The sequence below is a fragment of the Phocoena phocoena genome, chromosome 18 (genome assembly GCF_963924675.1).
Source record: "Phocoena phocoena chromosome 18, mPhoPho1.1, whole genome shotgun sequence".
NCBI classification, from domain to species: Eukaryota; Metazoa; Chordata; class Mammalia; order Artiodactyla; family Phocoenidae; genus Phocoena; species Phocoena phocoena.
Window position 1 is genome coordinate 25,110,750 of NC_089236.1, and position 27,169 is coordinate 25,137,918.

Genomic DNA, 27,169 nt, shown 5'->3' on the forward strand with positions numbered 1-27,169 from the left:
CAAAAGAGTAGATTTTGAGCAGACGTTAAAGCGGAACAGGCCTTGATTGTTAGGGAGCTGTTGAAGATTTTGCTAATAAGAATATGATTTGATCAATATATATTTTAAGAAGATTCTTTTTTTCTTTTTTTATTGAAGTATAGATGATTTACAATATGGTGTTAGTTTCAGGTGTACAGCACAGTGATTCAGTTATGTGTGTGTATGTATATATATATATATATATATATATTCCTTTTCAGATTCTTTTCCCTTATAGGTTATTACAGAATATTGAGCATAGTTCCCTGTGCTATACAGTAGGTCCTTGTTGGTTATCTGTTTTCTATATAGTAGTGTGTATATGTTAATCCCAGCCTCCTAATTTATCCCTCCCCCCACTCTCCTTTCCCCTTTGGCAACCATAAGTTTGTTTTTAGAAGATTATTTTGACAGCAGTGTTAAAGATGGACTGAAGAGGCTAGATTTAAGGCAGATGGCATAGAGGTTATTAGAGTAATCCAGGTATGACTAAGAGTTAGAACTGGGAGTAGGGACACATATGAGAGAACTTCAGATGAAGAATGAGCAAAATTTGTAACTGACAAGAGGATCTATTGCTTGCCCACTATGTCCTGCGTGCAGTATGTGTCGTTTGATCTTCACAACCCTGGGTATTGTTAATCCCATTTTACAGATGAAGATCTAGGCTCAGAGAGTAAGTAACTAATCCAAGATCACACAATAAGTGATGGCAGTCCTGGGTTTAGATTTAAGTCTGTCTGATCCAGAACCACACTACATCCCATTAGTTTATTCTGATACAAAGGAGATGAGCCACATGGATCTAATCTTTCTAGCTGGGAAGATTGTGATATTCATTCATGCCATTGAATGGAATAGAAATTGGAAGGCCGTCTCCATTTGGGCAGAACAGTGAAAGTTGTTTTTGAATTATTGTGTGTGTTGTTATAGTGAGCGTTCCTTTAGAAATATCCAGTAAATGCTGAAAGAGCTTTGGTGAGAGAATAGAATTGAGGAGAGCGATTTGATAGCTGTTAGCACAGAGATAATGTCTGATACTGAGAGAGAATAAGTGAGGGAGAGTTTATAGAGAGGGAATATTCAGGGTACCAAACGTTGGAGAATGGCCATATTTAGAAAGATAAACTAGTTGGCAAAAGAAAAAGAGGGGTCAGAGAAGCAGGAAAAGGGATGAGAACAGTATAATATTTTGGAAGCAGGAGAGGAGAGAGTTTCAAGAATGTAATGAGAAACACCAGCATATGAAAGAGAGAATGTAATCGCTGAGACGTATATTTTGAATTCAACTTTCAATAATGAAAGGGAGATGAACTTAATAACAGGAAGAGAGATTCCGTTTCAGGTGCCCAGAGCAGCCCAAACAATGGTTGGGAAATCTTTCTTTTAGATACATTAACTCAGTAGCAAAATAAAATAAAGACATTTTAGAAAGTAAAAGGACCTTTTTAAAATTTTATTTTATTATTTTATTGGAGTATAGTGGATATACAATGTTGTGTTAGTTTCAGGTGTACAGCAAAGTGAATCAGTTATACATATACATATATCCACTCCTTTTCATATTCTTTTCCCATATAGGCCATTACAGAATATTCAGTAGAGCTCCCTGTGCTATACAGTAGGTCCTTATTAGTTAAAAAATATGGAATGCTTCGCAAATTTGTGGGTCATCCTTGCACAGGGGCCATGCTAATCTTCTCTTTAGCGTTCCAATTTTAGTATATGTGCTGCTGAAGTGAGCACAAAAAAAGGTCTTTTATTAAAAAAAAAAATTTCAGGAATTCCCTGGTGGTCCAGTGGTTAGGACTTGGTGCTTTCACTGCCAGGGCCTGGGTTTGATCCCTGGTCAGCGAAGTAAGATCCTGCATGCTGCATGGCGCAGCCAAAAAATAAATAAGATAGCGAAAGAGGAAAAGATACCTGCCCTATAAATTATGTATATTAAATTATATGTATGGGCTTCCCTGATGGCACAGTGGTTCAGAATCCGCCTGCCAATGCAGGGGACACGGGTTCAAGCCTGGTCCGGGAAGATCCCACATGCCACGGAGCAACTAAGCCTGTGTGCCACAACTACTGAGCCTGCGCTCTAGAGCCCGCAAGCTACAACTACTGAGCCCGCGCGCCACAACTACTGAAGCCCGCGCGCCTAGAACCCATGTTCCACAACAAGAGAAGCCACCACAATGAGAAGCCCGCACACTGAGAAGAGTAACCCTCACTTGCCACAACTAGAGAAAGCCCGCACGCAGCAACAAAGACCCAACGCAGACAAAAATAAATTAAAAAATAAATTTATAAAAAATTATATGTATATATATTTAATGTTTAATTGAAATAGAATCACAGAGATACAGCACTAACAGCTAAGATTGGAAAAAAATACATTTTCATGCAAAAATTCATATATCAAATGACTTAAAGTCTTGTAGTTTTGTGACCTTGGGACAGATAGGGGAAATACTCAACCACTACATAAATAATCGAAACTAAATAATTACAAGATAGTCATTGTGGAAGCAATGGAGGGTGATGGCTCTTGATATGTAGTGTAGGTCTGACACTATTATTCTGTATTCTTGGTACCTAAGGAATTGAAATATTTTTCAAGTTAAAGGGAGTCTATGAAATATATTACATCATCTCTTCCAACAGATTAATGTTTATAAATATGTTTTGTTATTCTGTGCTCAACCGTTGAATTCAGGGATAGGTCACTTAAAGTAACGTGGTTAATTTTGTGTGTACAGAAGACATACATTTCACCACAACTCTGAGAAATAAATTTGTGAAGGGAGCCCTGGCATCCTTGAAGAGCTCTGTGATTGCTTTTCTCTGTAGCCCAGACCTTACAGTGGGAACTCTCTTGTTGTCTGGCCAAGGACCTCAAGCTGATGATCCAGTTTCTGGATCCAGCTGCCCAATTGCAGCCAGTAAAGAGGGCAGAAAAACAGGTTGAATCACTCCAAGAGTATGCAGTTAGCAAAACCAGACCATGGGGGACTTCCCTGGTGGTTCAGTGGATAAGACTCCATGCTCCTAATGCAGGGGGCCTGGGTTCAATCCCTGGTCAGGGAACTAGATCCCACATGCATGCCACAGCGAAGATCCCACGGGCTGCAACTAAGACCCAGCACAGACAAAATAGGTAAATAATAAATAAATGTATTTTTAAAAAAGAATTGTTTAAAAAAATTAAAACTCTCCAGAAAGTGGGCATAGAGGGAACCTACCTCAACATAATAAAGGCCATATATGACAAACCCACAGCAAACATCATTCTCAATGGTGAAAAACTGAAAGCATTTCCTCTAAGATCAGGAATGAGACAGGGATGTCCACTCTCACCACTATTATTCAACATAGTTTTGGAAGTCCTAGCCACGGCAATCAGAGAAGAAAAAGAAATAAAAGGAATACAAATTGGAAAAGCAGAAGTAAAACTGTCACTGTTTGCAGATGACATGATACTATACATAGAGAATCCTAAAGATGCCACTAGAAAACTACTAGAGCTAATCAATGAATTTGGGAAAGTTGCAGGATACAAAATTAATACACAGAAATCTCTTGCATTCCTGTACACTAATGATGAAAAATCTGAAAGAGAAATTATGGAAACACTCCCATTTACCATTGCAACAAAAAGAATAAAATACCTAGGAATAAACCTACCTAGGGAGCCAAAAGACCTATATGCAGAAAACTATAAGACACTGATGAAAGAAATTAAAGATGATGCCAACAGATGGAGAGATACACCATGTTCTTGGATTGGAAGAATCAATATTGTGAAAATCACTATACTACCCAAAGTAATCTACAGATTCAATGCAATTGCTATCAAATTACCAATGGCAGTTTTTACAGAACTAGAACAAATCATCGCAAAATTTGCATGGAGACACAAAAGACCCCAAATAGCCAAAGCAGTCTTGAGGGAAAAAAACGCAGCTGGAGGAATCAGACTCCCTGACTTCAGACTATACTACAAAGCTACAGTAATCACGACAATATGGTACTGGCACAAAAACAGAAACATAGATCAATGGGACAGGATAGAAAGCCCAGAGATAAACCCACACACCTATGGTCAACTAATCTATGACAAAGGAGGCAAGGATATACAATGGAGAAAAGACAGTCCCTTCAATAAGTGGTGCTGGGAAAACTGGACACCTACATGTAAAAGAATGAAATTAGAACACTTCCTAACACCATACACAAAAATAAACTCAAAATGGATTCAAGACCTAAATGTAAGACCGGACACTATAAAACTCTTAGAGGAAAACATAGGAAGAACACTCTTTGACATAAATCACAGCAAGATCTTTTTTGATCCACCTCCTAGAGTAATGGAAATAAAACCAAAAATAAACAAATGGGACCTAATGAAACTTCAAAGCTTTTGCACAGAAAAGGAAACCATAAACAAGACAAAAAACCCTCAGAATGGGAGAAAATATTTGCAAACGAATCAACGGACAAAGGATTAATCTCCAAAATATATAAACAGCTCATGCAACTCAATATTAAAGAAACAAACAACCCAACCCAAAAATGGGCAGAAGACCTAAATAGACATTTCTCCAAAGAAGACATACAGATGGCCAAGAAGCACATGAAAAGCTGATCAACATCACTAAATATTAGAGAAATGCAAATCAAAACTACAGTGAGATATCACCTCACACTAGGTAGAATGGGCTTATCAGAAAATCTACAAACAACAAATGCTGGAGAGGGTGTGGAGAAAAGGGAACCCTCTTGCACTGTTGGTGGGAATGTAAATTGATACAGCCACTATGGAGAACAGTATGGAGGTTCCTTAAAAAAATAAAAATAGAATTACCATATGATCCAGCAATCCCACTACTGGGCATATACCCAGAGAAAACCATAATTCAAAAAGGCACATGGACCCCAGTGTTCATTGCTGCACTATTTACAATAGCCAGGTCATGGAAGTAACCTAAATGCCCATCAACAGATGAATGGATAAAGAAGATGTGGTACATACAATGGAATATTACTCAGCCATAAAAAGGAACGAAATTGAGTCATTTGTTGAGACATGGATGGATCTCGAGACTCTTACAGAGTGAAGTAAAGTCAGAAAGAGAAGAACAAATATCGTATATTAACGCATGTATGTGGAACCTAGAAAAATGATACAGATGAACTGGTTTGCAGGGCAGAAGTTGAGACACAGATGTAGAGAACAAACATATGGACACCAAGGGGGGAAAACCGCGGTGAGGTGGGGATGGTGGTGAGATGAACTGGGCAATTGGGATTGACATGTATACACTGATGTGTATAAAATTGATGACTAATAAGAACCTGCAGTATAAAAAAACAAAAAAACTAAAAAAACAACTAATACTAAACTTTCTTTGGGTTATTTGTATGGAAATATGTTAACATAAATGTTTCAGACATTACATGAAATTTCTAAAAATCTTATACGTTCTGGTGTAATGTTATAAGTCATAATTCTAGTTATTACTTTAAAATGTATATCTCAGAAATAACTAAATTTCCTTGTCAATTGCATTATTATGAACTTTCATCAAATCTTTAACCGTGGTCATTTTTAAGTCTTTTGTCATTTACAGACAGTTCTGGGTGTACTCTGATGCTTTTGCCAAAATGTTCCTATAAAAGGGTTTCATCTTCAAGGAATTCAAGGAAAAGACTCTGACAAGTACAGGTTTCTGGTAACTGACTATACTGCTGAACTGAATGAATAAGCATTTTCAGAACTCTGATGGAAAACTGATGAATTCATAAAAGTGCTAACAAAAGATCAAGATGAAAAAAAAATTAATTACATGGGACTGAGTGAACTGATGAGGATGATTATAATTTTTGTGACTTTCTGTTTGAATAAAAAAAAATATCCCACAAGGACTCAGAGGCAAAAAGTATACAAATCAATTATCACTGCAAAGTAAAGGAGCTGTTACAGTGGAGGATTACTGGACTGAATGTCAATATTATGACATAGTGTGAGTGTGTTTGGTAATTGCAGTCATTGTTGATTTTGTTGTGGTCATCCATTTACAATGCTTGGTGTCAGTTTATCTCTTGTAAGAAGAAAATACAGTGTGTGTGTGTGAAAAAAAAAAAAATGGTAAGCACTTATTAAAAAAAAAACACTACATAGTCACCTTGCTATTATCAGAACCCCCCAAAAAAATTCCTTAGTATAATCAAATATCCAGTGAGTGTTCACATTTCCCTGCTCATAAATTTTTTTGTATAGTTTTTGTTCAAACTGAAACCTAAGTAACTTCCTTACGTTGCAGTTGGTTGATATGTCTCTTAAATCTCTTGTAATCCACAGCTACCTCCTCAATTTTAATATTTTTCCTTGCAATTCATTTGTTAAGGGAGCTAGATTATTTGTCCTATAGATCATCTGGATTTTTTTTTTTTTTTTGCGGTACGCGGGCCTCTTACTGTTGTGGCCTCTCCCGTTGCGGAGCACAGGCTCCGGATGCGCAGGCTCAGCGGCCATGGCTCACGGGCCTAGCCACTCTGTGGCATGTGGGATCTTCCCGGACCGGGGCACGAACCCGTGTCCCCTGAATCAGCAGGTGGACTCCCAACCACTGCACCACCAGGGAAGCCCAGATCATCTGGATTTTGCTGATTGCATCCCTGTGGTAATATTTCACATGTTTTTATTGCCCTTCTATTTTCTGTAATTGTCCTTCTATTTTTCTAATTACAGTCAGAGACCAGAAAAAAAAATTAAAAATTAAAAAAAAATAATTTAAAAAAAGAACAGAACATGGGAAATTTCTGTCGATCAATAGCCCTAGTTCCTCAACAGATAATTTGGAGTAAACAAAAGAGATGGATGACGAACTTACAGACTGAGAGGTTTGAAAGACATATCAAATTTTTTAAATGGACAAGACTAAACTGTAAGAAACTAACACACCATTGTAAAGCAATTATACCCCAATAAAGATGTTAAAAAAAATCTTAAAAAAAAAAAAGACTAAACTGTAGTAGCTAGGGCAGCACATTAGGTAATAAAATTATAATAAAGAAGGGAATAGAAGGATAATGGTTATTCATGAGAAGGGGAGGGGATTGTAACTAGGAAGGGGCATGTGAGAGGGCTTTGGGGGTGCCTGACAAAATTCTTTTCTTTTTTTTTTTTGTGGCTGCGCTGTGCGGCATGTGGGATCTTAATTCCCTGATCAGGGATCGAACCTGTGCCCCCTGCAGTGGAAGTGCCGAGTCTTAACCTCTGGACCGCCAAAGAACTCCAACAAAGTTCTTTTTCTTGATCTTGAACTATACATTTCATTCATGTGGTTTCCCATGTATATTATTTTGTAATAAAAACATTTTTTAAAAACATAGTCAATAAGAAACTAGCTTAGGCATTAAGATTTTTTTGTGCTTATCTTCCCACTCCACAGATAAGCAAGAGCTAAATTTCAATCGATTCTTGGGAACTTGAGAGAACCTATAGAATTATTCATCATTATCACATTACTATGTTACTGAACAGTCTTTTATATATGGCACCAAATTAGCCTAAGATTGCATGGTATAGTTCAATGTAGAAAACACCCCAGTATTCTTTTTTTCTAATACTATTTTTGTAAAAGTGAAATTTGTTCATTTATATAAAACTTAGCAACAAAAAAAGTATAGAAAGTAAAATGAAAAACATGCTGTTATTCTATTCTCCAGAGGTAACCATAAATAATATTTTGGTATGTTTCCTTTTATATATTAATTCACTTACATTGGGAAAATATAGTTTTGTACCTACCTTATGTTCTCATGTCAGGCTCTATGCTCACATCCAGGCCTTACATTAAGGGCATCTAAGATCCTGATCCCTTTCAAAGTAGAATTCATTAATATTGCTGGAACATTTCTTCATAGGTGGGCTACATCATGCAGCCGCAAGAATTTCCGGTGACAATGTCTATAAGCATTTGAAGTATGAAGGTGGGATTCACCGAGTTCAGCGAATTCCTGAGGTGGGCCTGTCGTCAAGGATGCAGCGTATTCACACGGGAACGATGTCGGTTATTGTCCTCCCTCAACCGGATGAGGTAACCTCCTACCTAAACTCTATACCATTATCTATGAAGATCAACCAGAATTTTATTGTCTAGGAAAAACTCCTGTGTGTTCTGTATACTCACAGAGTACTTCTGCACTCCAAATGTATGGAGTTCATTACCCCCCGACGAAGTACTTCTTCAGTTCTCTGTGGACAGCATGTGGTCGTCCTACAATTCAACTCAGTTCTGACCCCATCTACCTGGAGATGGCGTCAGATCCTACAGGCTAGACTCAGTGCCACAAGAGAGCCTCCCCTTCTGCTTCAGAGGCCAATCACAAGGCCTGGTTGTCTTCTGTGTTTCTGATCAACTGCTTATCCATCTGGATGTTCACATGACCCCCTCCTTAGGTTAAATAATACTAAAGTGGCTTACAGAACTCAGGAAAACAGCTTACTTACTAGACTACTGGCTAATTACAAAAGATACAACTCAGGAATAGACAGATGGAAGAAGTGCATAGGACAAAGTATGTGGGAAGAGGTGCAGAGCTTCTGTACCCTCTCCAGGCTCGCTGCCCTTCCAGCAGCTTCATCAGCCCTGGCAGCTCTCTGAACCCTGTGCTTTGGGAATTTTTATGGAGGCTTCCATACATAGACATGTTTGGTTAAATCATCGGGCTTTGGGGATTCTGCTCCCTGGAGGTTGGGAGTGCAGTGGAGATGAAAGTTCCAACCCTCTAATCATGTGGTTGGTTCCCCTAGGATCAGCTCCTGTCCTGTGGTTATCTAGAGGCTTTCCAAATATCACCTCATTAACATAAACTCAAGTGTGGTTGAAAGGAACTTAGGGTGAGAACTGGACAAAAACAAATATATATTATTATAAATCACAATATCACAATTTATTTTTGCAGCAATTTTTTTAAACAGGATCCCGTCAAATTTCACTTATTGCAGTTGGTTGTTATAGCTCTTTAAGTCTGGAACCAGTCTCCCAACCTTTCTTTTTTTTTTCTTTTAATGACATTGACTTTTTGAAGAGTCTAAACCATTTGCCTTATAGAATGTTCCACATCTGCATTCATCTGATTGTTTCCTCATAGTATTCTTTAAATTGTTCCTTTATGTCCTATGTTGTATTGAAAGTTATATTTAAATGTTCCGTTCTATTCAGGTTATACATTTTGAGCAAGGATACTTTTCAGGTGTAGTTATATTCATGTTGCAACTTATCAGAAGGCATAGAATATCATATTGTCCCACTCTTAGTGAGGACTGGTTTGAGCATTTAGTTAAGATGGTGACCACAAAAATATCTCCATTATGAAAGTGTATTTTTCCCTTTGTAATTACTAAGTAATCTCTAGGGTAATATGTCCTATTCCCAACAACTTTTCTTCCATGGTTTTAACATCCATTAGTGATCTTTGCCTGAATTAATTATTTAGTTTGGGATTGCAAAATGGTGATTTTCTAATTCTACCATTCCTTCTACATGTATTACCTGGCATTCTTTTCTGTAAGGAACATTCCTCCCCACTACCTTCTCTCCTCCTTTCTTCTTGCTCTCTTTCTTTTTTTGTTGTTTTTAACATCTTTATTAGAGTATAATTGCTTTACAATGGTGTGTCAGTTTCTGCTTTATAACAAAATGAATCAGTTATACATATACATATGTCCCCATATCTCTTCCCTCTTGCATCTCCCTCCCTCCCACCCTCCCTATCCCACCCCTCCAGGTGGTCAGAAAGCAGCGAGCTGATCTCCCTGTGCTATGTGACTGCTTCCCACTAGCGATCTATTTTACGTTTGGTAGTGTATATATGTCCATGCCACTCTCTCACTTTGTCCCAGCTTACTCTTCCCCCTCCCCGTATCCTCAAGTCCATTCTCTAGTAGGTCTGCATCTTTATTCCTGTCTTGCCCCTAGGTTCTTCTATTTTCCTTTTTTTCTTTTTTTTAGATTACATATATATGTGTTAGCATACACTATTTGTTTTTCTCTTTCTGACTTACTTCACTCTGTATGACAGACTCTAGGTCCATCCACCTCACTACAAATAACTCAGTTTCATTCCTTTTTATGGCTGAGTAATATTCCATTCTATATATGTGCCACATCTTCTTTATTTATTCATCTGTTGATGGACACTTAGGTTGCTTCCATGTCCTGGCTATTGTAAATAGAGCTGCAATGAACATTTTGGTACATGACTCTTTTTGAATTATGGTTTCCTCCGGGTATATGCCCAGTAGTGGGATTGCTGGGTCGTATGGTAGTTCTATTTTTAGTTTTTTAAGGAACCTTCATACTGTTCTCCATAGTGGCTGTATCAATTTACATTCCCACCAACAGTGCAAGAGGGTTCCCTTTTCTCCACACCCTCTCCAGCATTTATTGTTTGTATATTTTTTGATGATGACCATTCTGACCAGTGTGAGATGGTATCTCACTGTAGTTTTGATTTGCATTTCTCTAATGATTAAGGATGTTGAGCATTCTTTTCATGTGTTTGTTGGCAATCTGTATATCTTCTTTGGAGAAATGTCTATTTAGGTCTTCTGCCCATTTTTGGATTGGGTTGTTTGTTTAATATTGACCTCAATGAGCTGTTTATATATTTTGGAGATTAATCCTTTTTCCGTTGATTTGTTTGCAAATATTTTCTCCCATTCTGAGGGCTGTCTTTTTGTCTTGTTTATGGTTTCCTTTTCTGTGCAAAAGCTTTGAAGTTTCATTAGGTCCCCTTTGTTTATTTTTGTTTTTATTTCCATTACTCTAGGAGGTGGATCAAAAAAGATCTTGCTGTGATTTATGTCAAAGAGTGTTCTTCCTATGCTTTCCTCTAGGAGTTTGATAATGTTGGGTCTTATATTTAGGTCTTGAATCCATTTTGAGTTTATTTTTGTGTATGGTGTTAGGAAGTGTTCTAATTTCATTCTTTTACATGTAGGTGTCCAGTTTTCCCAGCACCACTTATTGAAGAGACTGTCTTTTCTCCATTGTATATCTTTGCCTCCTTTGTCATAGATTAGTTGACCATAGGTGCGTGGGTTTATCTCTGGGCTTTCTATCTTGTTCCATTGATCTATGTTTCTGTTTTTGTGCCAGTACCATATTGTCTTGATTACTGTAGCTTTGTAGTATAGTCTGAAGTCAGGGAGTCTGATTCCTCCAGCTGTGTTTTTTTCCCTCAAGACTGCTTTGGCTATTTGGGGTCTTTTGTGTCTCCATGCAAATTTTGCGATGATTTGTTCTAGTTCTGTAAAAACTGCCATTGGTAATTTGATAGCAATTGCATTGAATGTGTAGGTTACTTTGGGTAGTATAGTCATTTTCACAGTATTGATTCTTCCAATTGAAGAACATGGTATATCTCTCCATCTGTTGGTATCAGCTTTAATTTCTTTCATCAGTGTCTTATAGTTTTCTGCATATAGGTCTTTTGTTTCCCTAGGTAGGTTTATTCCTAGGTATTTTATTCTTTTTGTTGCATTAGTAAATGGGAGTGTTTCCATAATTTCTCTTTCAGATTTTTAATCATTAGTGTACAGGAATGCAAGAGATTTCTGTGCATTAATTTTGTATCCTGCAACTTTCCCAAATTCATTGATTAGCTCTAGTAATTTTCTGGTGGCATCTTTAGGATTCTCTATGTATAGTATCATGTCATCTGCAAACAGTGACAGTTTTACATCTTCTTTACCAATTTGTATTCCTTTTATTTCTTTTTCTTCTCTGATTGCCGTGGCTAGGACTTCCAAAACTATGTTGAATAATAGTGGTGAGAGTGGACATCCTTGTCTCGTTCCTGATCGTAGAGGAAATGCTTTCAGTTTTTCACCATTGAGAATGATGTTTGCTGTGGGTTTGTCATATATGGCCTTTATTATGTTGAGGTAGGTTCCCTCTATGCCCACTTTCTGGAGAGTTTTATCATAAATGGGTGTTGAATTTTGTCGAAAGCTTTTTCTGCATCTACTGAGTTGATCATATGGGGTTTTTTTGGGTTTTTTTGATCATATGGTTTTTATTCTTCAGTTTGTTAGTATGGTGTATCACATTGACTGATTTGCCTATATTGAAGAATCCTTGCATCCCTGGCAAAAATACCACTTGATCATGGTGTATGATCCTATGAGGGTGATGGTGGCCTCATAAAATGAGTTTGGGAGTGTTCCTTCCTCTGCAATTTTTTGGAAGAGTTTGAGAAGGATGGATGTTAGCTCTTCTCTAAATGTTTGATAGAATTCACCTGTGAAGCCATCTGGTCCTGGACATTTGTTTGTTGGAAGATTTTTAATCACAGTTTCAATTTCATTATGTGTGATGGTCTGTTCATATTTTCTGTTTCTTCCTGGTTCAGTCTTGGAAGGTTATACCTTTCTAAGAATTTGTCCATTTCTTCCAGGTTGTCCCTTTTATTGGCATAGAGTTGCTTGTAGTAGTCTCTTAGGATGCTTTGTATTTCTGCGGTGTCTGTTTTAACTTCTCTTTCATTTCTAATTTTATTGATTTGAGTCCTCTCCCTCTTTTTCTTGATGAGTCTGCCTAATGGTTTATCAATTTTGTTTATCTTCTCAAAGAACCAGCTTTTAGTTTTATTGATCTTTCTTATTGTTTTCTTTGTTTCTATTTCATTTATTTCTGCTCTGATCTTTCTGATTTCTTTACTTCTGCTAATTTTGGGTTTTGTTCTTCTTTCTCTAGTTCCTTTAGGTATAAGTTTAGATTGTTTACTTGAGATTTTTCTTGTTTCTTGAGGTAGGCATGTATAGCTATAAACTTCCCTCTTAGAACTGCTTTTGCTGCATCCCATAGGTTTTGGATTGTCGTTTTTTCATTGTCATTTGTCTCTAGGTATTTTTTGATTTCTTCTTTGATTTCTTCAGTGATCTTTTGGTTATTTAGTAACGTATTGTTTAGCCTCCATGTGTTTGTGTTTTTTACATATTTTTGCCTGTAATTCATTTCTAATCTCATAGCGTTGTGGTCAGAAAAAATGCTTGATATGATTTCAATTTTCTTAAATTTACTGAGGCTTGATTTGTGACCCAAGATGTGATCTATCCTGGAGAATGTTCCGTGCGCACTTGAGAAGAAAGTGTAATCTGCTGTTTTTGGATGGAATGTCCTATAAATATCAATTAAATCTATCTGGTCTATTGTGTCATTTAAAGCTTCTGTTTCCTTATTTATTTTAATTTTGGATGATCTGTCCATTGGTGTAATTGAGGTGTTAAAGTCCCCTGCTATTATTGTGTTACTGTCGATTTCCTCTTTTATAGCTGTTAGCAGTTGTCTTATGTATTGAGGCGCTCCTATGTTGGGTGCATATATATTTATAATCGTTATATCTTCTTCTTGGATTGATCCCTTGATTATTAGGTAGTGTCTTTCCTTGTCTCTTGTAACATTCTTTATTTTAAAGTCTACTTTATCTGATATGAGTATAGCTACTCCAGCTTACTTTTGATTTCCATTTGCATGGAATATCTTTTTCCATCCCCTCACTTTCAGTCTGTATGTGTCCCTAGGTCTGATGTGGGTCTCTTGTAGACAGCATATATATGGATCTTGTTTTTGTATCCATTCAGCACGCCTGTGTCTTTTGGTTGGAGCATTTAATCCATTCACGTTTAAGATAATTATCGATTTGTATGTTCCTATAATCATTTTCATAATTGTTTTGGGGTTTTTTTTTGGGTAGGTCCTTTTCTTCTCTTGTGTTTCCCACTTAGAGAAGTTCCTTTAGCGTTTGTTGTAGAGTTGGTTTGGTGGTGTTGAATTCTCTTAGCCTTTGCTTGTCTGTAAAGCTTTTGATTTCTCCACTGAATCTGAATGAGATCCTTGCCGGGTAGAGTAATCTTGGTTGTAGGTTCTTCCCTTTCATCACTTTAAGTATATCATGCCACTTCCTTCTGGCTTGTAGAGTTCCTGCTGAGATTTCAGCTGTTAACCTTATGGGAGTTCCCTTGTATGTTATTTTTCATTTTTCCCTTACTGCTTTTGATAACTTTTCTTTGTCTTTAATTTTTGCCAATTTGATTACTATGTGTCTCGGTGTGTTTCTCCTTGGGTTTGTCCTGTATGGGACCCGCTGCACTTCCTGGACTTGGGTGGCTATTTCCTTTCCCATGTTCGGGAAGTTTTCAACTATAATCTCTTCAGATATTTTCTCTGGTCCTATCTCTCTCTCTTCTCCTTCTGGGACCCCTATAATGTGAATGTTGTTGCGTTTAATGTTGTCCCAGAGGTCTCTTAGGCTGTCTTCATTTCTTTTCATTCTTTTTTCTTTATTCTGTACCACAGCAGTGAATTCCATCATTCTGTCTTCCAGGTCACTTATCCGTTCTTCTGCCTCAGTTATTCTGCTATTGATTCCTTCTAGTGTAGTTTTCATTCCAGTTATTGTATTGTTCATCTCTGTTTGTTTGTTGTTTAATTCTTCTAGGTCTTTGTTAGACATTTCTTGCATCTTCTCGATCTGTGCCTCCATTCTTTTTCCGAGGTTCTGGATCATCTTCACTATCATTATTCTGAACTCTTTTTCTGGAAGGTTGTCTATCTCCACTTCATTTAGTTGTTTTTCTGGGGTTTTATCTTGTTCCTTCATCTGGTACATAGCCCTCTGCCTTTTCATCTTGTCTATCTTTCTGTGAATGTGGGTTTTGTTCCACAGGCTGTAGGATTGTAGTTCTACTTGCTTCTGCTCTCTGCCCTCTGGTAAATGAGGCTATATAAGAGGCTTGATGGGAGGGACTGTTTCTTGTTTCTTAAGGTAGGCTTGTATAGCTATAAACTTCCCTCTTAGAACTGCTTTTGCTACATCCCATAGGTTTTGGGTCATTGTGTTTTCATTGTCATTTGTTTCAAGGTATTTTCTGATTTCCTCTTTGATTTCTTCAGTGATCTCTTAGTTATTAAGTAGTGTGTTGTTTACCCTCCATGTGTTTGTATTTCTTACAGATTTTTTCCTGTAATTGATATCTAGTCTCATAGCGTTTTGGTCAGAAAAGATACTTGATATCATTTCAATTTTCTTAAATTTACCGAGGCTTGATTTGTGACCCAAGATATGATCTATCCTGGATAATGTTCCATGAGCACTTGAGAAGAATGTGTATTCTGTTGTTTTTGGATGGAATGTTCTATAAATATCAATTACGTCCATCTTGTTTAATGTATCATTTAAAGCTTGTGTTTCCTTATTTATTTTCATTTTGGATGATCTGTCCATTGGTGAAAGTGGGGTGTTAAAGTCCCCTCCTATGATTGTGTTAGTGTCGATTTCCCCTTTTATGGCTGTTAGTATTTGCCTTATGTATTGAGGTGCTCCTATGTTGGGTGCATAAATACTTACAGTTGTTATATCTTCTTGAATTGATCCCTTGATCATTATGTAGTGTCCTTCTTTGTCTCTTGTAATAGTCTTTGTTTTAAAGTGTGTTTTGTCTGATATGAGAATTGGTACTCCAGCTTTCTTTAGATTTCCATTTGCATGGAATATCATTTTCCATCCCCTCACTTTCAGTCTGTATGTGTCCCTAGGTCTGAAATGGGTCTCTTGTAGACAGCATATATATGGGTCTTGTTTTTGTATCCATTCAGCCAGTCTGTGTTTTTTGATTGGAGCATTTAATCCATTTACATTTAAGGTAATTATCGATATGTATGTTCCTATTACCATTTTCTTAATTGTTTTAGATTTATTATTGTATGTCTTTTCCTTCTCTTGTGTTTCCTGCCTAGAGAAGTTCCTTTAGCATTTGTTGTAAAGCTGGTTTGGTGGTGCTGAATTCTCTTAGCCTTTGCTTGTCTGTAAAGCTTTGATTTCTCCGTCAAATCTAAATGACATCCTTGCTGGGTAGAGTAATCTTGGTTGTAGGTTTTTCTCTTTCATCACTTTAAATATGTCCTGCCACTCCCTTCTGGCTTGCAGGGATTATGGGGATTCCCTTATGTGTTACTTGTTTTTCCCTTGCTGCTTTTAATATTTGTTCTTTGTATTTAATTTTTGATAGTTTGATTAATATGTGTCTTGGCATGTTTCTCCTTGGATTTATCCTGTACAGGACTCTCTGTGTTTCCTGGACGTACCTATTTCCTTTCCCATATTAGGGAAGTTTTCAACTATAATCTCTTCAAATATTTTCTCAGTCCCTTTCTTTTTCTCTTCTTCTTCTGGGACCTCTATAATTCGAATATTGGTGCGTTTAATGTTGTCCCAGAGGTCTCTGATACTGTCAATACTTTTCATTCTTTCTTCTTTCTTCTGCTCTGCTGTAGTTATTTCCACTCTTTTATCTTCCAGGTCACTTATCCGTTCTTCTGCCTCTGTTATTCTGCTATTGATTCCTTCTAGAGAATTTTTAATTTCATTTATTGTGTTGTTCGTCTCTGTTTGCTCTTTAGTTCTTCTAGGTCGTTGTTAAATGTTTCTTGTATTTTCTCCATCATATTTCCAAGATTTTGGATCATCTTTACTATCATTATTCTGAATTCTTTTTCAGGTAGACTGCCTATTTCCTCTTCACTTGTTAGGTCTGGTGGGTTTTTGCCTAGCTCCTTCATCTGCTGTGTGTTTCTCTGTCTTCTCATTTTGTAAAACTTACTGTGTTTGGGGTCTCCTTTCTGCAGGCTGCAGGTTCATAGTTCCCTTTTTTTTTGGTATCTGTCCCCAGTGGCTAAGGTTGGTTCAGTGGGTTGTGTAGGCTTCCTGGTGGAGGGAACTAGTGCCTGTGTTCTGGTGGATGAGGCTGGATCTTGTCTTTCTGGTGGGCAGGTCCATGTCTGGTGGTGTGTTTTGGGGTGTCTGTGGCTTTAATATGATTTTAGGCAGCATGTGTGCTAATGGATGGGGTTGTGTTCCTGTCTTGCTAGTTGTTTGTCATAGGGTGTCTTGCAGTGTAACTTGCTGGTCGTTGAATGGAGCTGGGTCTTGGTGTTGAGATGGAGATCTCTGGGAGAATTTTGCTGTTTGATATTATGTGGAGCTGGGAGGTCTCTTGTGCACCAGTGTCCTGAACTTGGCTCTCCCACCTCAGTGGCACAGCCCTGATGCCTGGCTGGGGCACCAAGAGCCTGTCCTCCACACGGCTCAGAGTAAAAGGGAGAAAAAAAAGAAAGAAGATAAAATAAGATAAAATAAAGTAAAGTAAAGTTATTAAAATAAAAAATAATTTTTAAGAAAAAATATTTTTTAAGTAATAAAAAAACGGACAGACAGAACCCTAGGACAAACGGTAAAAGCAAAGCTATACAGACAAAATCACACACAGAAGCATACACATACACACTTACAAAAAGAGAAAAAGGGGGAAAAAATATATATATCGTTGATCCCAAAGTCCACCTCCTCAATTTGGTATGATTCGTTGTCTATTCAGGTATTCCACAGATGCAGGGTACATGAAGTTGATTGTGGAGATTTAATCCGCTGCTCCTGAGGCTGCTGGGAGAGATTTCCCTTTCTCTTCTTTGTTCGCACAGCTCCCGGGATTCAGCTTTGGATTTGGACCCGCCTCTCCCTGTAGGTCGCCTGAGGGCGTCTGTTCCCCGCCCAGACAGGATGGGGTTAAAGGAGCAGCTGATTCGGGGTCTCTGGCTCACTCAGGCGAGGGGCGGGGTGGGGGAGGGAGGGGTTCGGATGCGGGGCGAGCCTCAGGCGGCAGAGGGCAGCATGATGTTGCACCAGCTTGAGGCACGCCGTGTGTTCTCCTGGGGAAGGTGTCCCTGGATCCCGGGACCCTGGCAGTGGCGGGCTGCACAGGCTCCCGGGAGGGGAGATGTGGACAGTGACCTGTGCTTGCACACAGGCTTCTTCGTGGCGGCAGCAGCAGCCTTAGCGTCTCATGCCCGTCTCTGGGGTCCGCGCTGATAGCCGCTGCTCGCACCCGTCTCTGGAGCTCCTTTAAGCGGCGCTCTTAATCCCCTCTTCTCGCACACCAGGAAACAAAGGAGCAAGAAAAAGTCTCTTGCCTCTTTGGCAGCTCCAGACTTTTTCCCGGACTCCCTCCCGGCTAGCTGTTGCGCACTAGCCCCCTTCAGGCTCTGTTCGCAGCCAACCCCGGTCCTCTCTGGGGGATCCGACCTCTGAAGCCCGAGCCTCAGCTCCCAGCCCGTCCCGGCGGGTGAGCCGACAAGCCTCTCGGGCTGGTGAGTGCCTGTCGGCACCGATCCTCTGTGCGGGAATCTCACCGCTTTGCCCTCCGCACCCCTTTTGCTGCGCTCTCCTCCTTGGCTCTGAAGCTTCCCCCCTCCGCCACCCACAGCCTCTGCCCACGAAGGGGCTTCCTAGTGTGTGGAAACCTTTCCTCCTTCACAGCTCCCTCCCACTGGTGCAGGTCCCGTCCCTATTCTTTGTCTGTTTTTTCTTTTTTCTTTTATGCTACCCAGGTACATGGGAAGTTTCTTGCCTTTTGGGAGGTCTGAGGTCATCTGCCAGCGTCAGTAGGTGTTCTGTAGGAGCTGTTCCACATGTAGATGTATTTCTGAAGTATTTGTCGAGAGGAAGGTGATCTCCGTGTCTTACTTTTCTGCCATCTTGAAGCTCCTCCTCTCTTTCTCTTTTATTTTACCTCATTATAAACTCATATATTGAATTTCATATATTGACCTCATTATAGACCTATGGATTTTTTAAATTCAATGAGTTATAATCACTATTGTTTTTCTTTCTTATTAAATTGAGGTATAGTCGATTTACAATAGTATATTAGTTTCGGGTGTACAACATAGTGATTCACAATTTTTTTAAGTTTTATAGTTTTTATAAGATATTGTCTATATTCCTTTGTGCTGTACAATATATCCTTGTGGCTCATTTATTTTATAAATGTACATTTACTGTACATCTTACTCCCCTACCTCTATTCTTCCCCTCTCCCCTTCCCTCTCCCCACTGGTAACCACTGGTTTGTTCTGTGTATCTATGAGTCTATTTCTTTTTTGCTATATTCACTAGTTTGTTTTATTTTTTAGATTCCACATATAGGTGATATCATACAGTATTTGTCTTTGTCTGACTAATTTCAGTAAGCACAGTACCCTCCACATACATCCATGTTATTGCAAATGGCAAAATTTCATTAATTTTTATGGCTGAGTAATATGCCATTGCATATATATACCACATCTTCTTTATCCATTCATCTGTTGATGGACACTTAGGTTGCTTCCATACCTTGGCAATTGTAAATAATGCTGCTGTGAACACCGTGGTGCATATATCTTTACGAATTAATGTTTTCATGTTTTTTTGGATATACACCCCAGGAGTGGAATTGCTGGATTGTATGGTAGTTCTGTTTTTAGTTTTTTGAGGAGCCTCCATACTGTTTTCCACAGTGGCTGCACCAATTTACATTCCTAAAGTGTATAAAGGTTCCCATTTCTTCACATCCCCACCAATACTTGTTGTTTGTGTTCTTTCTGATGATACCCATTCTGACAGGTGTGAGGTGATATCTCACTGTGGTTTTGATATGAATTTCTCTGATGATTAGTGATGTTGAGCTTCTTGTCCTGTGCTTGTTGGCCATCTGAATGTCTTCTTTGGAAAAATGTCTGTTCACGTCTTCTGCCTATTTTTGACTGGGTTGTTTGGTTTTTTTTTAATGTTGAGTTACATGAGCTGTTTATATATTTTATATATTAACCCCTTATCATCATATCATTAGCAAGTATTTTCTCCCATTCAGTAGGTTGTCTTTTTGTTTACCTATTTTTTCCTATGCTGTGCAAAAGCATTTAAGTTTGATTAGGTCCCATTTGTTTATTTTTGTTTTTGTTTCTTTTAGGAGACATATCCAAAAAATATTGCTACAATTTATGTCAAAGAGTGTTCTACCTATATTTTCTTCTAGGAGTTTTATGGTCTTACATTTAGGTCTTAAATTCATTTTGAGTTTATTTTAGTATATGGAATGAGAAAATGTTCTAATTTCACTCCTTTACATGTAGCTGTCCAGTTTTCCCAGGACCACTTATTGAATAGGGTGTCTTTTCCCCATTGTATATTCTTGCCTCCTTTGTTGCACATTAATTGACCATAAGTGTTTGGGTTTACTTCTGGGCTCATTATTCTGTTTCATTGATCTATGTATCTGTTTTTGTGCCAGTACCATACTGTTTTGATTACTGTAGCTTTGTTGTGCAATCTGAGGTTAGGGAGCGTGATAGCTCCAGCTCTGTTCTTCTTTCTCAAGATTGTTTTGGCTATTTGGGGTTTCTTGAGTTTCCACACAAATTTTTAAATTATTTGTTCTAGTTCTGTGAAAAATGCCATTGGTATTTTGATAGGGATTTCATTGAGTCTGTAGGTTGCCTTGGGTAGTATGGTCATTTTAACATAAAATTCTTCCAATCTATGAATACAGTATGTTTTTCCATCTGTATCATCTTCACGTTCTTTCATCAGTGTCTTGTTTTCTGAGTTACAGGTCTTTTACCTCCTTAGGTAGGTTTATTCCTAGGTATTCTATTCTTTTTGATGCTATTGTAAATGGGGTTGTTGTCTTAATTTCTCTTTCTGATAGTTGTTAGTATATAGAAATGCAACATATTTATGTATATTAGTTTTGTATCCTACAACTTTACCAGATTCATTGATGAGCCCTAGAAGTTTTTTGGTGCTGTCTTTAGGATTTTCTATGTATATTATCATGTCATCTGCAAACAGTGACAGTTTTACTTCTTCCTTTCCAATTGGATTCCTTTTATTTTTCTTGTGTGATTGCTGAGGCTGGGCAGTCGCTATTGTTTTTAATGTTCAAATTGTCCCATTTTGGCCCATAGTAGCCTTTTTAGGGTAGCCCCTTTTGAAATGACCCAGTGAGTCTTTGAGTGCATACTTGCTTTCTGCTATAATAGACATCCCAGGCTACCTTGTACTCTCCTGCCTCAGACTTGGAGTCAGACCTGGTTCTTTTTAGTGGGGAATGTATCCAGAAATCAACGTATGGGTACTAGGTCTGCTCATTATTACTAAAGTGTGCTTATTACATCAAGACTCTTCAGTGGATATAATTAGGAAATACATATGATTTTAAATCAAAGGTTCCTATTATTATTATTACTTCCAATTCAAATTTACAGGGAGTATCTTTCTTGCACCTTTTTGCATTTTGTTTTATATCTTTCCACTTGGAGTTAAAATCTTCTTTCTTAATCACTTTTAATATGTTTACTTTTTGCTTTATTATACTATATATAAAATAGTTTCAGAATTTTTCAGTAAACTACTTAGTAATGTTTAACATTTCTGTCCTTAGAATGTAACCCACCAAGAAAGCAGTCAGAGTAATATGTTCAAAGACCATCTGAAATAATGTTTTTCTGTGTGGTTATGTTATTATTATGGTAAATATTTTGATTCATTTGTTTCTGGTTGTATTTAATTTTTAAGATTTAATTTTTCTTTCCTCTTTTCTCTTTTATTTTTGGTGTTATCAGCATTTATGTGGTTCAGAAATCAAAACCATAGAGTTGTCTTGCTTGCATCCTTATTCCTTCCACCCCATTCTCACCTATCCCCTTGTTGTCTTCATATTCTTGAAAATTAAACTCATTTAGTGAAGCTTCATTCTCCTAAACAGGGCCTTATTCTCTTAATTGATATTTTAAATTCTTTGTATATTAATAAGTCACTGTTTCTATGTTCAGAATTCCCCAGAAGTTATTAGGTAGTTTCTATAACATTTGGGAGAACATGACATATAACATCGACATATTTGCTGTATAACTACTTAATATACTGTAACCACAAGAAATGGGAAATTACTCTTCATCTCTTTAGTGTTTATTGAAATTTTAAGCTGGCCAACACTGGCATATTTTAACAAAGCCTGTATAATCTTTGCACTGTGTAATCTTTTTCTTCACCATATAGTACTCATTTTAGAGGAAACAAAAGAACAACCAACTAAGTTATATATTAGATTCTAACCTCAACCCTGTTATTAGTGTACTTTTCAAAGAGAATGGTCATACTTGCTGTCTGTCATTTATTGAAATAAATGATAAATGTAGAAGAAAATGTTAGGTCTCCCCTCAAAAACAGCATATTTTGTATACATTTGTATATATATCTGTATATTCATATATAGATATGTATTTCTGTGCATTTGTGTGTGTGTGTATAAATATCAGAAAATTTCCTAAGGCTGTCATAACAAATTACCACAAGCTTAGTAACTTAAAACCACAGAAATGTATTCTCAGTTCTACAGGTCAGAAGTCCAAAATCAAGGTATTGGCAGGGCCATGCTCCCTCCAGAGGTTCTGAGGAGAATCCTCCCTTGTCTTTTCCAGCTTCTGGTGTCTCCATGTGTTCCTTGGCTCGTAGATGTACAACTCCAATCTCTGGCTCCAAATTCACATGGTCTCCTCCTCTCTCTTCTCTAGGTGTCTTTCATAAGGACACTTGTCATTGGATTTAGGGCCCATCTGAATAATCCAGTATGATCTCATCTTAACTCAATTGTGTCTGCAAAGACCCTTTTCCCAAATAAGGTTCCGGTGGTTAGAATAGAACATATCTTTTGGGGTGCCTCCGTTCAGTCCATTAACAAGCACACACATATACACACAGTGGATTCTCATTCGCAGTAGTTATGTTCTACAAAGTCACAGTGAATACTGATTTAGTGAATACTGAACTATTTTTTCTAGGGAAAGTATATATACATATCTCACATAGATTATAATCCTAAATCCTAGAAACAACCTATCCTGGTAGATTCTATTTTCTTTATTTTACAAGAGAGAAAATGATGTTCAGAAGTGGTAAGTGACTTGTCTTGAGGCACGTCATTCACAGGTGCCAGAGTTGAAATTCATACCCTGTCCACCTGGCCCCAGAGCCAGAGCTTCTTGCACTGCCCTGCCCTGCCCCTCCTGTCCTCATCCTCTGTCATCTCTATAGGAGCTGAAACAAGAAAGCAGAGAGTCACCTTGTTGGACCTCAGCTGAGAACATGCATGTGTAGAGCAATTTGAATTTTTTGCTGCCCTGCATATGTATGCAAATAACTGTGAAAGTGCTGCAATAATTGACTTGCGGGAACAAATAAATTCTAGTGAGTAGGTATATTTGCAAATACAGAATCAGGGAATAATGAGGATCAACTTTATATGTATGTATATATATATTTTAAATATATTTTGTATCTAATGTAGCTTTGTGGGATGATAGATGATGAAACTTCTGAAAGATTACATAACTCAGTGATCTCATAGCATCATAAGTCAGTGTTAAAAATAGCATCCGTTGGGAACTTCCCTGGTGGTCCAGTGGTTCAAAATCTGCCTTCCAGTGCAGGGGACACAGGTTCAATCCCTGGTCGGGGAGCTGAGATCCCACATGCTGTGGGACAACTAAGCCCACGTGCCACAACTACTGAGCCTGCGCGCTCTGGAGCCCACGTGCCACAACTAGAGAGCCTGCAAGCCTCAACCAAGACCCGATGCAGCCAAATAAATAAATTTTTTTTTTTTAAATAGCATCTGTTGGAATAGGGAGTTTAGGTTTAAGTTATTTCACCTCTTAGTCAAATGGCTATGACTTAACACAAAATAGTACAGTTTATTTGAAAGATTTGGGATCAATTTAGTATTAAAGTATTTGTTGAGTGTGGAATTTACTCATGCTGTACTTTTTGTTCTAGGTAGATGTGAAAGTGGACCCCAAGGATTTACGAATAGATACATTTCGAGCCAAAGGAGCAGGAGGGCAGCATGTTAATACAACAGATAGTGCTGTCAGACTTGTCCATGTCCCCACAGGTAAGCTAGTCCTTCTGCTTTTGTACTTTTAACTTTTCTTCACATCTTATAAAGCTATTTGGCATTTAGAAAGAGTCTTATGTTGTGTCTGGTTCCTTGCACAAACTCTTTAAAGGTGGCACTGGGGTCATGGGTCCGAGGTCCCCAAGGTGTTCATATTCCCTTCTGTTTGGAAAAGGAACCTCCTTGGCTGTGTCTGTTTAAGAGTGAGGTTCTAAAAGCTGAGTGCATGGGTGCCACTTATCCACTAATAAGTTTCAACTGAAGGGCAGTCAGGTGATTAATCGGCTTTTTTATTAGAGCTCTTCACATGTCAGCATTTGTAGATCTTTTCTCTTGGGTAGTTTTTCTCCTAAGAAGGATCCTCCTCCAGGACACCTGAGAGTAAGGTCAAGGTCTCACCATTCAGTAAGCACACTTTTAGTTAATCCTTTTTTATTCAGTTATATGCCTCACACTTGCCTTCCTTTGCACCTATTTAGACTCAAGTCTGGAACTTTCCTTATTTAATTCTCTAAAGACTGTACCTCCTGCTTCCTGCAGATTGAGGGAGGGGACTTGAAGATCTAGTTGTTACATAGACTTTCTGTATCTAGTCCCCAAACTGTCAACCCTGATTTCTGGGGTGCCTCGTTAGTGCCTCAATGCCAGAGCCTGTCTGGCCCTCAGCAGGCAGATGGGCTTGGTTCTGGTCAGCATCTCCCTCGACAGGGGGTTCGACCTCACCTTCCTCCTCTCTGCTGAGTCATTTGCCATTCTTCCAGCCTCTTTTTCTTTTTTTTTTCTTTAATTAATTAATTAAATAAATAATTTTAAATTGAAGTATAGCTGATTAACAATGTTTTAGGTGTACAGCAATCCATCCACTTTGTCTTTATATATTGTGTTTGGAGACTACACTCATTACCTCATTTTATTTCAGATGGAGTTTGTGTTCCTGTTCTTGTTGTTTCAGTGCAATTTATAAAAAAATGTTATTGAAGTATAGTTGATTTACAGTGTGTTAATTTCTGCTGTACAGCAAAGTGACTTATTTATAGATATATGCGTTCTTTTTTCATATTCTTTTCCATTATGGCTTATCACAGGATATTGAATATAGTTCCCTGTACTGTATAGTAGGACCTTGTTGTTTACCCATCCTGTATATATACTAGTTTGCATCTGCTAATCCCACACTCGCCATCCTTCCCTTCTCCCACGCCACCACCCACTTGGCAACCACAGGTCTGTTCTCTATGTCTGTCAGTCTGTTTCTGTTTTGTAGATATGTTCATTTGTGTCTTTTTTTTTTTTTTTGTAAATCACCTGGGCTTTCTTTTTTGTATATATAAATCTATTTATCTTATTTATTTATTTTTGGCTGCGTTGGGTCTTGGTTGCTGTGTGCGGGCTTTCTCTAGTTGCGGCAAGCGGGGGCTACTCTTCGTTGCAGTGCGTGGGCTTCTCATTGCGGTGGCTTCTGTTGTTGCGGGCACGGGCTCTAGGCATGCGGGCTTCAGTAGTTGTGGCGCGCAGGCTCTAGAGCGCAGGCTCAGTAGTTGTGGTTCACGGGCTTAGTTGCTCCGTGGCATGTGGGATCTTCCCGGACCAGGACTCGAACCCATATCCCCTGCATTGGCAGGTGGATTCTTAACCACTGCACCACCAGGGAAGCCCTGTGTCATATTTTAGATTCCCCATATAAGTGATATCATATGGTATTTGTCTTTCTCTTTCTGACTTCACTTAGTATGATAATTTCTAGGTCCATCCACGTTGCTGCAAATGGCATTATTCACTCTTTTTATGGCTGAGTAATATTCCATTGTATACATGCACCACATCTTCTTTATCCATTTATCTGTTGATGGACATTTAGGTTGTTTCCATGTCTTGGCTATTGTAAATAGTGCAAATAAACATAGGGTTGCATGGATCTTTTCAAATTATAGTTTTGTCTGGGTATATGCCCAGGAATGGGATTGCTGGGTCATATGACAACTCTATTTTTACTTTTCTGAGGAACCTCCATACTGTTTTCCATAATGGCTATACCAACTTACATTCCCACCAACAATATAGGAGGATTCCCTTTTTTCCACACATTCTCTGACATTTATTATTTGTAGACACTTTTTAATGATGGCCATTCTGACCAGTGTGAGGTCGTTTTTGTAGTTTTGATTTTCATTTCTCTAATAGTTAGCAATGATGGGCATCTTTTCATTTGCCTATTGGCCATCTGTATGTCTTCTTTAGAGAAATGTCTGTTTAGATCTGCCCATTTTTTGACTGGGTTGTTTGTTTTTTTGTTACTGAGTTGCATGAATTGTTTGTATATTTTGGAAATTAAGCCCTTGTCCGTCTCATCATTTACAAATATTTTCTCCCATTCTGAGGGTTGTCTTTTTGTCTTATTTATGGTTTTCTTTGCTGTATAGACGCTTGTAAGTTTGATTAGGTCCCATTTGTTTATTTTTGCTTTTATTTCTATTGCCTTGGGAGACTGACCTAAGAAAACATTGGTAGGATTTATGTCAGAATGTTTTGCCTATGATCTCTTGTAGGAGTTTTATGCTGTCATGTCTTAACATTTAAGTCTTTAAGCCATTTTGAGTTTATTTTTGTGGACGGTGAGAGGGTGTGTTCTAAAGTTTTTTTTTTTTTTTTATAGATTTATTTATTTATTTATTTATTTTTGGCTGTGTTGGGTCTTCGTTGCTGCGCACAGGCTTTCTTTAGTTGTGTCGAGCTGGGGCTACTCTTTTTTGTGGTGCGTGGGCTTCTCATTACGGTGGCTTCTCTTGTTGCAGAGCATGGGCTCTAGGCATGCGGGTTTCAGTAGTTGTGTCTCACAGGCTCTAGAGAGCAGGCTCAGTAGTTGTGGCGCACGGGCTTAGTTGCTCCATGGCATGTGGGATCTTCCCGGACCAGGACTTGAACCCATGTCCCCTGCATTGACAGGCGGATTCTCAACCACTGCGCCACCAGGGAAGCCCCTAAAGTTCTTTATTGACTTTCATTCCATAAGAAACTGTAAAAACCTAGAATTATATACATGAGCAAAATAACAGAAAACATCTAAAACAATCCCCAACAACCACTTTTGGTATATATCTTTGGTGTATATCCTTTCAGATTCTTTTCTATGCATATATAAATATATCCTTTCTCACCAAAAGTGAAGTTATAATGTTTGTACCTTACCATAATTTACTTAAGAAATCCACAAGTTGTTGAATACTTAGTGTGTTTTACGTAAACCCTGTATTCCGTATTATAAACAGTAATAATTAGCTTAAGATGAATTAAAAATTAAAAACAAAGTAA

At 38.1% G+C, this 27,169-nt stretch overlaps 1 protein-coding gene and 1 non-coding gene across 3 annotated transcripts in view; one reads left to right on the forward strand and one right to left on the reverse strand.

The window, feature by feature from the left end:
- The window catches only part of MTRF1 (mitochondrial translation release factor 1), a 48,950-nt gene that overhangs the window by 11,893 nt on the left and 9,888 nt on the right, over positions 1-27,169 (forward strand). For both annotated transcript variants that reach the window (XM_065896088.1, XM_065896089.1), the window contains exons 6-7: positions 7,945-8,117; positions 23,740-23,857. In XM_065896088.1, the coding sequence (XP_065752160.1) occupies positions 7,945-8,117; positions 23,740-23,857 (291 nt within the window). The remainder of the gene's footprint in view (positions 1-7,944; positions 8,118-23,739; positions 23,858-27,169) is intronic.
- On the reverse strand, positions 1,661-1,767 carry LOC136137894 (U6 spliceosomal RNA). Its single transcript, XR_010656756.1, has one exon. It is a non-coding gene; the product is annotated as a U6 spliceosomal RNA (small nuclear RNA).